At 46.3% G+C, this 13,502-nt stretch overlaps 1 protein-coding gene across 4 annotated transcripts in view; it reads left to right on the top strand.

Moving 5' to 3' along the window:
• The window catches only part of sardh (sarcosine dehydrogenase), a 134,230-nt gene extending 125,651 nt beyond the window's left edge, over positions 1 to 8,579 (top strand). For all 4 annotated transcript variants that reach the window (XM_079524996.1, XM_079524997.1, XM_079524995.1 and 1 more), the window contains 3 exons: positions 689 to 857; positions 1,734 to 1,869; positions 6,629 to 8,579. In XM_079524996.1, coding sequence (XP_079381122.1) covers positions 689 to 857; positions 1,734 to 1,869; positions 6,629 to 6,757 — 434 coding nt within the window. In that variant the 3' untranslated portion in view covers positions 6,758 to 8,579. The remainder of the gene's footprint in view (positions 1 to 688; positions 858 to 1,733; positions 1,870 to 6,628) is intronic.
• Positions 8,580 to 13,502: the final 4,923 nt, after the last annotated feature.

Below are 13,502 nucleotides of genomic sequence, written 5' to 3'. Positions count from 1 at the left end.
TGTGTCACACACGCACGGACGCGCACACACACACACACACGCACGCACACACACACACACACACAAGTTTCTACACACGCACACACAGGTTTCTACACACACACGCACACAGGTTTCTACACACACACACAGGTTTCTACACACACACACACAGGTTTCTATATATTGACTTTCCATGTTCAATAACCGTTATCCCAGCTCTCTCGGCTATCTCTGTAGGGAATAGCCTGCGTGCGTGCGTGCGTGCGTGCGTGCGTCTCTTTGACTTTCGCGGGTCACTTCACAAGATGTCATCTCTCTCCCATGTAGCCTGTAGTCCATTTTCTTCCTCTACTGCCCCCCCGACACACACACACACACACACACACACACACACACGCCAGATATGATGATGAGAGGAGTATGTGTACATACACACACAGTAAGAACGGATGATGGGATTATTAACTACATGGATGGATTCTCTACTAGAGTCTTATATAGATATGTTCTAGTTACGTTCTTAGCTTACGCATGTTTCTTGATAAATGCATTTTATATATGTGATGTATTCCCATACTTTTGTTCTTGCCTAATGTAAATCGCTCTGGATTAAGAGCGTCTGCTAAATGCCTAAATTGTAAATTGTAAATTGTCTCTATACAGTTAGATTGTCAGACTAACTGACCCCCCTCCCCCTCCGGTTAAGGGTATAGACACTGGCACGCTGACCTCAGACCAGATGACACGCCCCTGGAGGCGGGCCTGGCGTTCACCTGTAAGATGAAGAGCTCCATCCCCTTCCTGGGCCGCGGTAGGCTGGAGAAGCAGAAGGAGGAGGGGCTAAGGAGGCGCATCGTTTGCTTCACCATCGACGAGTGAGTAATAATGGCGTCTCTCGAATGGCTTCAAGATTCTTTAAAGATTCTTTAGCTGTGGAAAAAAAGACATAATAAGTACATAATGCTGTGGCTTTTCATAAAGTTTGCATAATGTCCACAAAATAATGTACTATTTTACAGGCCTCTGGTCAGTTTAACCGTTGACGGTTTTGACGTAGTGAATTCATTAATCCAGACCTCCCGTTGACGGGATTGACGTAATTGTTTTATTCCCTCTAATCTGGGGCTTTGTTTTAAATAATGTAGCATCTTTTAGCATTTTTTGCTAACGGCCGATGTCCTCCACCTAAAACCGGACGAAATCCTTGCGTGCACGCTCGCGCACGCACGAGGTCTTTATGTGCATAGTTGCTCAAAATGCGATATTCGGGGACGTGGATATGAAAATATGAAAACGACGATCACATGGGACCGGGGACAGATCACTGTGACACACAGTGCAGAAATCTAGTGGATGTTGACACCCGTTTAACCGGAAATTACGACGGCCAGATTCGGTCAATTCGGTCAAAATCGTTACCGCCACCATCAGGACTGGGTGTCTAATACTATAGTCGTGCCCCGTTAAAATGAGATATATTGTGTATATCACAGATTTTTCTATTGGCATTCAAATGATGAATTAAAAATATGAATAGAGATGGCAGAAGGCGCTGAAAAGCTGCTATTAGGGTGGCAGTCCAAGGGTTAATAACCCTAAGGTGAACGCTCACTCTATCTCTCTCTCTCTCTCTCTCTCTCTCTCTCTCTCTCTCTCTCTCTCTCTCTCTCTCTCTGTCTCTGTCTCTGTCTGTCTCTCTCTCTCTCTCTCTCTCTCTCTCTCTCTCTCTCTCTCTCTCTCTCTCTACTCAGTCACATTCCATTGTTAGGTCTGGAGGCCGTCTTCCGTAACGGTGTCCCTGTCGGTCATCTGCGACGTGGAGAATACGGCTTCTACGTGGACAAGTCAATGGGAATGGGCTACATCCGCAACCCTGACGGAGGAGTGGTGAGGATGACCTTCTCTCACAATTTCTCTCATTCTCTCTCTCAATCTTTGTCTCTCTCTCACACACACACACACACACACACAGTTTTTGCCTCTAGGTATTGCCCAAAACTGCACTTCCCTGCAGTGTTATGGCCATGGCTGAGGGAAGTACGGTTTCTGGGGGGGCTGGAGCACCCCCCCCCCCCCCCAGGCACAGCCCCCCCCTCGGATAGGAGGGGAAAAATTATAATAATTTTAATCAAAACAGATTTCTGTGGCCTGGGCCGTGGCTCAGCGGTCCAGGCACCTTGGCTGGTAATCGAGTCTGGCAGTGTGCCGCGGGTTCGACTCCCGATCCCGACGGCCTTTACTGCATGTCACTCCCCCATCTCTCTCCCCATTTCCTGTCAACCTACTGTCTGTCCCTCTATAAAAAATATAAAATAATGGCGGAAGCCACAAAAAAAAAACATAAAGGAAAAAAACCAAAAACAGATTTCTGTTACTAGGCCTAATCAATATGCTGTATCACAGTATCGGCGCCTTATCCTGGTTAATTGCCTGTGTCAGTTTGCTCATGCGTGTGGAGAGGGAAAGTGTATGTGTGTGTGCGTGCGTGCGTGCGTGCGTGCGTGCGTGCGTGTGTGTGTGTGAGACAGTGACGGTGCGAAAGGGAGCTGTTCTCTCCAGACACTAATCATCATTGTCACCATCTACAGCCCCGGTCCAGAGACCCACAACCACACGGCTCCATGTCCCCTGCAACACTGCATTACGCAATCCACACTGACCTACACGGTTACAGTTAAAATAACCTTCTCATACCCCTCAACCCACACTGACCTACACGGTTACAATGAAAATAACCTTCTCCTTCTCCTTAAACCCATTTAGAACCTGAGGACGATTCTACAAAAAATGCCTTCTAAATCCCGACAGTTTTCTGAAAAACCCCATATGTTTCTTTGTCAGTGGTTCTCAAACATTTTCATGTCAAGGACCCCCAAAATAATTAATATGTAATTGGCCGCCGACCTCCATCTGAAAATATGTTATCCCCCCCCCCCCCCCCCCCCCGAAACAAAGTTTTCAGTTAAAAACGTTCGCTCTGAAAGAATAGATATTCAAAGTTGTGCGCCACATTGTCACGATTTAAAAAAAATATATGCTTAAAAGTAAACACCATAAGGGGTTCCCATCCTGAATAGGTTAATATCACACACACGCACAGTCGCACACACACACACACACACACACACACACACACACACACACGGCTGCAACTGTTACTAATACTATAATCAACTACATCGAGTCTGATACTTTGTCATACAACGCTACCAAAAACACCAAGATTATTGTATTTTCATGTAAACACAATTTCCCCCAAATTATTTTATTGAAATCAATTATTTGATAAAAAATCTTTATTTTGTAATGGAAATGGATTAAATCAATTGGTTTGATTAACACAATGAGTGTGCAAAGTGTCCGCGACTAAAACAGAAGCTAATAATGGCTATGTTGAAACAAAAGCAGTGCGGGAGGGAAGGAGGGGCCCTGACAACGGTGCATAGCAAACCACAGCGGTTTCCAAAAATGAAACGCATGCAGCGAGGCAATGTTACAGCCATACCAAACGCCTTAAGATAGGGATGGGCAACTCTAAGATAGAGAGGGGCCAATATATTTCCACAGTCACTCCAGAGGGCGTAATTTAAATTGAAAACCTGAATTTCTTTTTGCTATTTTTGAATTGGAATCCTGAAAAGTAACCTTTTTATTGAATTTCAAATGCATTTAGTTATAGTTATGTTGACTTTATGAACTGTTAACATAACTACATTGGACACAAATAAATTTTAATACTAGTCATTTAATACTAGTCGTGAAGTAATTAAAGGAGCATTCAGTGATTTGAGTGATTTGGAAAACCACCCAGTCCTCACCGGTAACAAAATGTGCACATGCACGCTCTACAGTGGGGGGAAGTGCAACAGGCCAACAGCATGTGCACCAAGGCCCGCCCCCACTCGATCATGATTGGAGGAAGGCCCCTCTCGTCCTGATTGGATGAAGGCTTTGCCACCCGCCACCAAAACTGAGACTAGGGTTTTTTGACCCCAGGGGCTCACTGGGGACAGGGAGGAACTCCTTATATGGTCAGCACACTCTATAGTAGGGAGGATTATCCAGAAAAAAAGAAAAAATAAGTGATATTTAGATTAAGTCAAATCACTGAATATACCTTTTAAAGCGGGTTTGGAATTGTAACAGCTGAAATCAATATATATCAGTATTCTGATATTAACATGCACGCCGCATTAAGTGAAGGTGGGGGCCGCATATGGCCCCCGGGCCGCCAGTTGCCCACCCCTGCCTTAAGACAAGCGTACTGTGCGAAATCAATTAATCAGGACGAGTATACCTCGTCAACGGGATCAAATGCGTTAACAGTTCCACACAAAACGGACCTTGATTGATTGATTGATTTATTAACAGTTTGCAGAATTACAGTACATTTCAAGTACAACTCAATACAAAAACTGTTAACAGTGAGTGGACGACACCATGAAGCATTACACTTGTTTACAATAGGGCCCACCATTTTCAATTCATCAAAATTGCACCTCAGGTGCAAAGTTGAAGCAGAGTGAGATAAAGAGAAAAAAAAGAGAAACCTTTTGATTTAATAAGTGGGATGCAAAAGGCAAAGCCGTCACTTTAGTTTTATTAAAAAAATGTAGAGTGCTGTAATTTGCACATTGTCTTTGTGCGTGTGTGCGTGCGTGTGTGTGTGTGTGTGTGTGTGTGTGTGTGTGTGTGTGTGTGTGTGCGTGCCTGCGCGCACGCATGTTTTTGGATGTAGATTCAGATTCGTTTAGCATTTCAAATTTGAATCACAAACAGAAGCAGGCGCGCGCACGCACTCACACACTGGCATATGCATGCATGTTGGACTCATTTTAGCTCCATTGAAGCCAATGATGTCATTGTAGAGCCCTCAGGTGTGTGTGTGTGTGTGTGTGTGTGTGTGTGTGTGTGTGTGTGTGTGTGTGTGTGTGTGTGTGTGTGTGTGTGTGTGTGTGTGTGTGTGTGTGTGTGTGTGTGTGTGTGTGTGTGTGTGTGTGTGTGTGTGTGTGTGTGTGTGTGTGTGTGTGTGGAGGATGGGGGGGGGGGGTGTGAAACTTAGCAAAATGAATGTGCAATAGTTCTGCCTTCCTAGTTTCCGTCGCGTGCGTGTGTGCGCAGTACATAGTGTGACACAACACGAAAATGAACAATAGTTATTTTTGATATACTGTAATATTTTACCGGTATATGTTCACAATAACCATTCCTAACATTTTGACCACGTCAAAGTGTGCGCCCCCGAACATTCCATTTATTGTTATTATACCAGTGTTGGTTCAAAGTAAGATGAGGTCAGTGATGTGAGCGAGTGACGCAGGCGTTGCAAAAGACAGATGTGTGTGTGTGTGTGATTTCCCGGACAAAAAGAGTTTGAGGGTAAGGAGAGCGCAAATTAGCTCCCTGTGTTAACCCATTCAGGTCTGATTTTTCGGAAAGATTTGAGGCACATTTTAACGATTTTTCAAAAATAGCAGACCTACAAGTTCATAGCGCGGCACTCGGTGCCGCGCTATGAGCTTGTAGATCTGCTATTTTTCAATAGCTAAATTATAACAATAGCTAAATTATAACAATAGCTATATGTATGTAACCACCAAAAGGGGTTCCCGCTCAAAATGTGTTAAACAGGGACCTGACATTGACTCGTGAACGAATGAAATTGCTCGCAGCACCTTCTTCACAGCCCATCTGTTATTCTGCACTGCAGTGCTCCATTTCATTTTCCACTGCAGATATAATAAAAGACACAAAATCTGTTCTGCCAGTGTGTGGATTAACCACCTCCTCCTAAACCCTCTGTACTTAAACCATTCTGGACGGGAATCCCTTTTGGTGTTTTAAGCACTTTAGCTATAGGAAAATAGGAGATCTACAAGCTCATAACGTGTCACCGAGTGCCACGCTACGAGCTTGTAGGTCTGCTTTTTTTTTTAATCGTGAAAATGTGGCGCAAATCTTTGAATATATATTCTTTCAGAGTGAACGTTTTTAACTCAAATCTTTGCTTCTGGGGAGGTCTCCTGGAACAACATATTTTCAGATGGGGGTCGGCAGCCAATTACATATATTTTTGGGGGTCCTTGACATGAACATTTTTGAGAACCACTGACATAGAAACATAGGGTTTTTCAGAAAACGGTCAGGATTTAGAAGACATTTTGTAGAATCGTTCCCAGGTCTAAATGGGTTAAAAGCTAAACCCGACCGGGGGCCGCTGGCATAGCAGGTACAACGCGTTGGGGGGTTCAAATCACCATCGTGACGAGCTTTGCTGCTGATCTCTCTCTCTCTCTCTCTCTCTCTCTCTCTCTCTCTCCCCATTTCACTCTACTACTGTCCTGTCAATAAAGGCATAAAAGCCCCAAAAAAATTAATCTTTAAAAAATATAAGAAAATTATCCCAAAACTTAGGCCCTGTCCACATGTACATTTTAAAAAAATACCTCTTTTTCTGTATGTTTTACGGGGTGGGGCGAAACCCACTTGCAAATGCGTTTTTTTCATTATTTGTTCCCCCCCATTACAAAAAAAATAAATACAAAATTCCACATTCTCACATTATCTCTGATATTTCATTCCACTTTATCTTATCCCCCCCCCCCCCACCTCTCTCTCTCTCTCTCTCTCTCTGTCTCTCTCTCAGGTGACTCCAGATTTTATAAAGACTGGAGACTTCACCCTGGAGAGGATGGGGGTGACGTACCAAGCCAAGGCCCACCTCAGATCACCGTTTGACCCCGAGAACAAACGCATTAAGGGCATTTATGCTTGAGAAGAAAATGACCACACTCACTCATGTCCGAACACTTTGGTGGGCGCTTAGAGGCTAAAATCCCACATTCATACAGTACTTAGTCACGCGACGGTGTCACAGGCGGAACATAGCCGGCCTACAAGCTCAGAAATGCGTCGCTGAACTTGTAGGTCTGTTAAATTTGGTGTGATGCCATCGTGCGACAGAGCAGAAATCAGACATAAAGAGGGTGCAGCAAATTAAGCCCCTCTCTTCCTGTCCTGTCTGAAATTCTGAATCCAGAAACTTTTACTTACAAAAGAAAAAAAGACAAAAAAAAAATATGATCTTTAATATAATGATCTTAAAAAATCCCCCAGCCCAACATCAACATAGGTCGTTTTTTAATTCAAGCTTTTGGGATATAGTGGCTCAGTTTTGTGTGAGTCCGTGTTTACGTACATATCCAATTTTGTGACAGTAACAGTCTTCCTTTAAAACTGAGGAGTCATGTTAGGGTATAGTTTTCTAACAATATTCAAACACCAAAATTATTCTTTTGCAGAACCTTTAAGATTTCAACTGGTACGCCAGATCTGAAACTATAGCGTGTGCTGTCAAAATAATTCAAAACCTGTTTCTCCTTTTGCTGAAAACGAAAGTTCTCTGCGGACATAAAAATGGTTTTATATTCGATGAAGAGAGAGTGAACGTTAAACCCCGCCCACTGTATACATTGCTGGAACGATGATTTTTGACATTTGGGGTGTTCTCTGCTTTTTTATCTCATCAACCATCCGACACGCTTTATATTATATATTTGTCTCTGAGATTTGTTTTGCAGTTTCTGGCAAACAGAACACAGTGGACAGATTGTGTGTGATTTCTCTCCAGTAATTAATTAATGCTCCACAAAATCGTCCATGGTACTGTACACACTGCCCAGCCTGAAATAACACCGTGTGAATCTCAAAAGGTGCGAGAACTGCCGAGACCAACTTCGGCAAGGAAAAAGTACTCAATTGTTTTACTTAAGTAAAAGTACCAATACTGCAATTTAGAACTACTTCGTTACAAGTAAAAGTACAGAATTGAAAAAGTACAAAAGTATCGGCATCTAAATGTACTAAAAGTAAAATTACTCATTGTGCAGAATGTGCCATTTCACAAGTTCAAAATGTGTACAAAATCTATTGAAAATAGCAGATCTACAAGCTCATACATGAGCTATTTTCAAATGGCCGAAATGTATAGGGTTGAAGTGGTTAATGTATGTTTTCTAATCAAAATAAAAATCGCCAAAGTAACTAGTACTGTAACTAAAGTTTACAAATGATTGTAGTGAAGTAAAAGTACAAATTGTGGCTCTGAGATGTAGTGGAGTAGAAGTAAAAGTACTGGAAATTGGAAACACTCAAGTAAAGTACAAATACCTCAAAAGTACTTAGTTACTTTCCACCACTGTCGTTTTCTCTCCGCAATGGTGTCATTTTTTGTCCCAAGATCTCGCCTAACGGCGGGGCTCCACTGGACGTGTGCGTGCGTCAAAAAACGAACCCGGGTAGGCACGTTAGCAGCGAAGAAAGCTTGACCTGCATAGCAACTGTTGCTAAACTATTTGGATTGGCATTGGACAGTCGCTTTTTGGGGTGGGATTTAGTGAAGGGCTAATTATGCTTCTGGAAGACACTACACCGCAGACTAAAAGCAACTTGAGTAGTCTTAAAGTGTTTGAAAAGTGCCTTATCTGTGTCTGTCAGACATGTTGTAAATCGGACTCATAATAAATGTTTGTGAAAAGAAATGCAAATAGATGAATTTCACCTTCTTTTTTTTTAATAAAAATGCACAAGGAAAGTTTCTTGCCCTGCTTTTGGATGAGATCATTCTTTTTTTGTATAACATATTTACTATAATATTGTAACTAATATACAAGGGCATACTGTATTCTATCCCTGCCAAGGATGAGCAGCCTGTAACCTATTGCTTAAGTTCAACTGTGATGTGCTAAAATAGATGCTAACCGTAGAACATTGACACTGTCGGGCAGAAACCGTGTATGTCGGGAAATGGAAATATTGACCTGTGTTCCAGTTGATCAAATGTAGTTTCTATTTAGTCACAAGCTCTTGTTAATCAACACCATGAGCGGCAAGGACGCAGTTCCCCGTTCTTTCTATTAGTAACGCCCAGCGTTAGCCGATGAGACCGAAAATCTTAAAACGTGAATAACTCTTGATCTAAATCATTCCGACCAATTCTAATCAAAGATTATATTACGGCCCATCGCAGTCCCGTCGCTAGTCGCGTTAGAATTAATCATACCTCCCATTGTTTTCGATCGCCGTGCTTTGGCTACATCAAGCTACTTCAGCTACATCCGGGATAGCGGCTGGTGCGTCGCTAAATGTGCTCCGCTGCTGTAAACCGCTGGGCGCTCTGATTTAATGGATTAAATAACCCCGGGCGTTTGGTGTGTTAATTGGTTAAATATTTATAAACCCCACAGACTTACAATCTTGTGTCCATATCTACATTTTTCTCACACAAAAAAAAACTAAAATCATGTAGCCGATACAAGCTCGCATTGCGATGCAACACATTGTGAACTTGTAGATCGCCTATTTTCGCTTTTCTTACAACGCTATGTATACAACGAAGTATGACATACAGTAGCGTATTCATTTATGGAGAAAAAAAACGAAAAGATTAAATTTTGGAGAAATATTTCTCGCCCGACAGCGACAATATAGTAAACTTAACCCTTGAGATACTTTGAATAAGAGCTGGGGAGAAAATTGTGTGTTTATACTAAAGGTAGATTGTTGAAAATCAAACCAAAAACTAACATACTTATACTTCATCATATCATACTTAATGCCTGTTAATTAACAATATATTTCAAAGCTCAAAAACATGTGGGAAGCGTTAAGACTAATGAGTGGATTTATATAAGGAACGGATTAATGAACACTGTTGCGCTTTCTTTTTGTTCCCCCTCCCCTTTTTTTAAATTCTGTCCTGATAATTCTTCTTCCTGATACAGATGTGATGTGTGTAGCCGTCCTGCTAAAAAAAGAAGCAGATGAAGTTGTTGTCTTTAAATTTAAGAAATGGTGTGTTTCTTAATGCTGAGCCTTTGGAATTTGCTGCTATGAAATCTGTCGTGTTGTGACATTTTTGGACATTTAATGTCTTACAGAAAAAGCCATGTAACCATTCATACGTACACAAAGAAAGATGACCAGTCGAAGGATGTGATTGCCAATTCAAATGCTTTTATCTCACACTTTATGTCCAAAGCTCTTCATCAATAAAGTTCCTTTTTAAATATACCTTTTGTGCTATTTATTGATAACAGGACAGGCACACATGCACGCGCGCACGCACACACATTCACACGCACACATTCACACATAATGCACAATAAAGATACATGCACTCATGATTATTTGTAAGAATGGTGTTTGCCGTTTCATAGGGTTAGCGTTGGACATGGTGGGCTCCATTTTCCTCACCGCTAAACCCCTTATGCCTAAACTACTTTGCCTTTTTTTTTTTTACTATTGAAAAACATTTTTGAATAGTTCACTAGCCAATCTACATTGACACGTTGTGAGCTTGTAGACTGGCCACTTTAACTATTCAAAAATGTTTTGCAAAATAGTAAAAAGAAAAAAAAAAGGCAAAGAATTTTAGGGATAAGGGGTTTAGCCTATTCTTGTCAGCATTATGTTATGCTTTAGCTATTTAAAAATAGCAGATCTAGGTAGCAGAACAGGTCTGCTATTTTTGAAAAATCGTGAAAATGTGGCACAAATCTTTGAATATATTCTTTCAGAACGAACGTTTTTAACTCAAATCTTTGCTTCTGGGGGGTCCCTGGAACAACATATTTTCACATGGTCGGTGGCCAGATATTTTTGGGGGTTCTTGACATGAAAATGTTTGAGAACCACTGATATAGAAACATAGATTTTTCATGATTTAGAAGGCTTTTTTTTTAAATTCAACGTCGGGTCTAAATTAAACCAGTGGTTCTCAACCTGTGGTCCCTAAAGAGGATTATTGTAAGTGGGCCCCCAAACAATTATTGGAAAAACACGCGTCAGGCTGCCTGGCAGCAGTGTTTTTGGCAGTAACATTTTAGTTTAGTTTTAGTCATTATAGTCTTTTGATGAGTTTCAGCCACATTTTAGTCACCTGGAATGTTTTAAGTGTTAGTCTAGTTGTCTAGTCGACTAAATGTGCGATTTTAGTCTACTAAATCTACAGGTGATTTAGTCGACTAAAATGTCATAATAATCAGCCGTCGTAATGGCCGATTATACACTTGCTGAAAATAGCCGATCTACAAGCTCACAATGCGTCGCGCTCGATCTGCTATTTTCAGCATGCAACCAAGTGTAAAATGACATACTAGATCTCTTGTCCACTAGTCCCTTCCTAACATTTTAGTCTAGTTTTTATCTGTTGACGAAATTGTCAGTATATTTAGTTTTAGTCGTCATAGCTTATAGTTTTCATGTAGTTTCCATGTCGTTTTCGTCAGTGAAAAAAAGGTAGTCGACGAACACTTTTCGTCTTAGTTTCAGTCGACGAAAACAACACTGCTATGGTGGGTGGGCATCGGTGGACCTTCACACCAGGGTGGGAGTGCTGGGCGCGTCGGGCAGGGTGGTGGTGGGGGGCATCGGTGGACCCTCACACGACGGTGGGAGTGCTGGGCGCGTCGGGCAGGGTGGTGGTGGGGGGCATCAGTGGACCTTCACACCAGGGTGGGAGTGCTGGGCGCGTCGGGCAGGGTGGTGGTGGGGGGCATCAGTGGACCTTCACACCACGGTGGGAGTACTGGGTGCGTCGGGCAGGGTGGTGGTGGGGGGCATCGGTGGACCTTCACACCACATTGGGAGCGCTGGGCGCGTCGGGCAGCGTGGTGGTGGGGGGCATCCGTGGACCTTCACACGGCGGTGGGAGTGCTGGCCGCGTCGGGCAGCGTGGTGGTGGGGGGCATCGGTGGACCTTCACACCATGGTGGGAGTGCTGGCCGCGTCGGGCAGGGTGGTGGTGGGGGGCATCGGTGGACCTTCACACCATGGTGGGAGTGCTGGCCACGTCGGGCAGGGTGGTGGTGGGGGGAGGGGCATCGCTCCACCCTCACACCACGGTGGGAGTGCTGGCCACGTCGGGCAGGGTGGTGGTGGGTGGGCATCGGTGGACCTTCACACCATGGTGGGAGTGCTGGCCGCGTCGGGCCTGGTGGTGGTGGGGGGCATCGGTGGACCTTCACACCATGGTGGGAGTGCTGGCCGCGTCGGGCAGGGTGGTGGTGGGGGGCATCGGTGGACCTTCACACGGCGGTGGGAGTGCTGGCCGCGTCGGGCAGGGTGGTGGTGGTGGGCATCGGTGGACCTTCACACGGCGGTGGGAGCGCTGGGCGCGTCGGGCTGCGTGGTGGTGGGGGGCATGGGTGGACCCTCACACCACAGTGGGAGTGCTGGGCGCGTCGGGCAGGGTGGTGGTGGGGGGCATGGGTGGACCCTCACACCACGGTGGGAGTGCTGGGCGCGTCGGGCAGGGTGGTGGTGGGGGGCATCGGTGGACCTTCACACGGCGGTGGGAGTGCTGGGCGCGTCGGGCAGCGTGGTGGTGGTGGGCATCGGTGGACCCTCACACGACGGTGGGAGTGCTGGGCGCGTCGGGCAGGGTGGTGGTGGGTGGGCATCGGTGGACCTTCACACGGCGGTGGGAGTGCTGGCCACGTCGGGCAGGGTGGTGGTGGGTGGGCATCGGTGGACCTTCACACCAGGGTGGGAGTGCTGGGCGCGTCGGGCAGGGTGGTGGTGGGTGGGCATCGGTGGACCTTCACACGGCGGTGGGAGTGCTGGCCACGTCGGGCAGGGTGGTGGTGGGTGGGCATCGGTGGACCTTCACACAGCGGTGGGAGTGCTGGGCGCGTCGGGCAGCGTGGTGGTGGTGGGCATCGGTGGACCCTCACACGACGGTGGGAGTGCTGGGCGCGTCGGGCAGGGTGGTGGGGGGAGGGGCATCGGTGGACCTTCACACCATGGTGGGAGTGCTGGCCGCGTCGGGCAGGGTGGTGGTGGGGGGCATCGGTGGACCTTCACACCATGGTGGGAGAGCTGGGCGCGTCTGGCTCCGTGGTGGTGGGGGGCCATCGGTGGACCTTCACACCACGGTGGGAGTGCTGGGCGCGTCGGGCAGGGTGGTGGTGGGGGGCATCGGTGGACCTTCACACGGCGGTGGGAGTGCTGGCCGCGTCGGGCAGGGTGGTGGTGGGGGGCATCGGTGGACCTTCACACGGCGGTGGGAGTGCTGGCCGCGTCGGGCAGGGTGGTGGTGGGGGGCATCGGTGGACCTTCACACGGCGGTGGGAGTGCTGGCCGCGTCGGGCAGCGTGGTGGTGGGGGGCATCGGTGGACCTTCACACGGCGGTGGGAGTGCTGGCCGCGTCGGGCAGGGTGGTGGTGGGGGGCATCGGTGGACCTTCACACGGCGGTGGGAGTGCTGGCCGCGTCGGGCAGGGTGGTGGTGGGGGGCATCGGTGGACCTTCACACGGCGGTGGGAGTGCTGGCCACGTCGGGCAGGGTGGTGGTGGGGGGCATCGGTGGACCTTCACACCATGGTGGGAGTGCTGGCCACGTCGGGCAGGGTGGTGGTGGGGGGCATCGGTGGACCTTCACACCATGGTGGGAGTGTTGGCCGCGTCGGGCAGGGTGGTGGTGGGGGGCATCGGTGGACCTTCACACCATGGTGGGAGTG

The sequence above is a fragment of the Electrona antarctica genome, assembly GCF_951216825.1.
Source record: "Electrona antarctica genome assembly, chromosome: 16".
Classification (NCBI taxonomy): domain Eukaryota; kingdom Metazoa; phylum Chordata; class Actinopteri; order Myctophiformes; family Myctophidae; genus Electrona; species Electrona antarctica.
The sequence above is the reverse complement of the archived record's forward strand: the minus strand, read 5'-3'. Positions and strand labels throughout refer to the sequence as shown.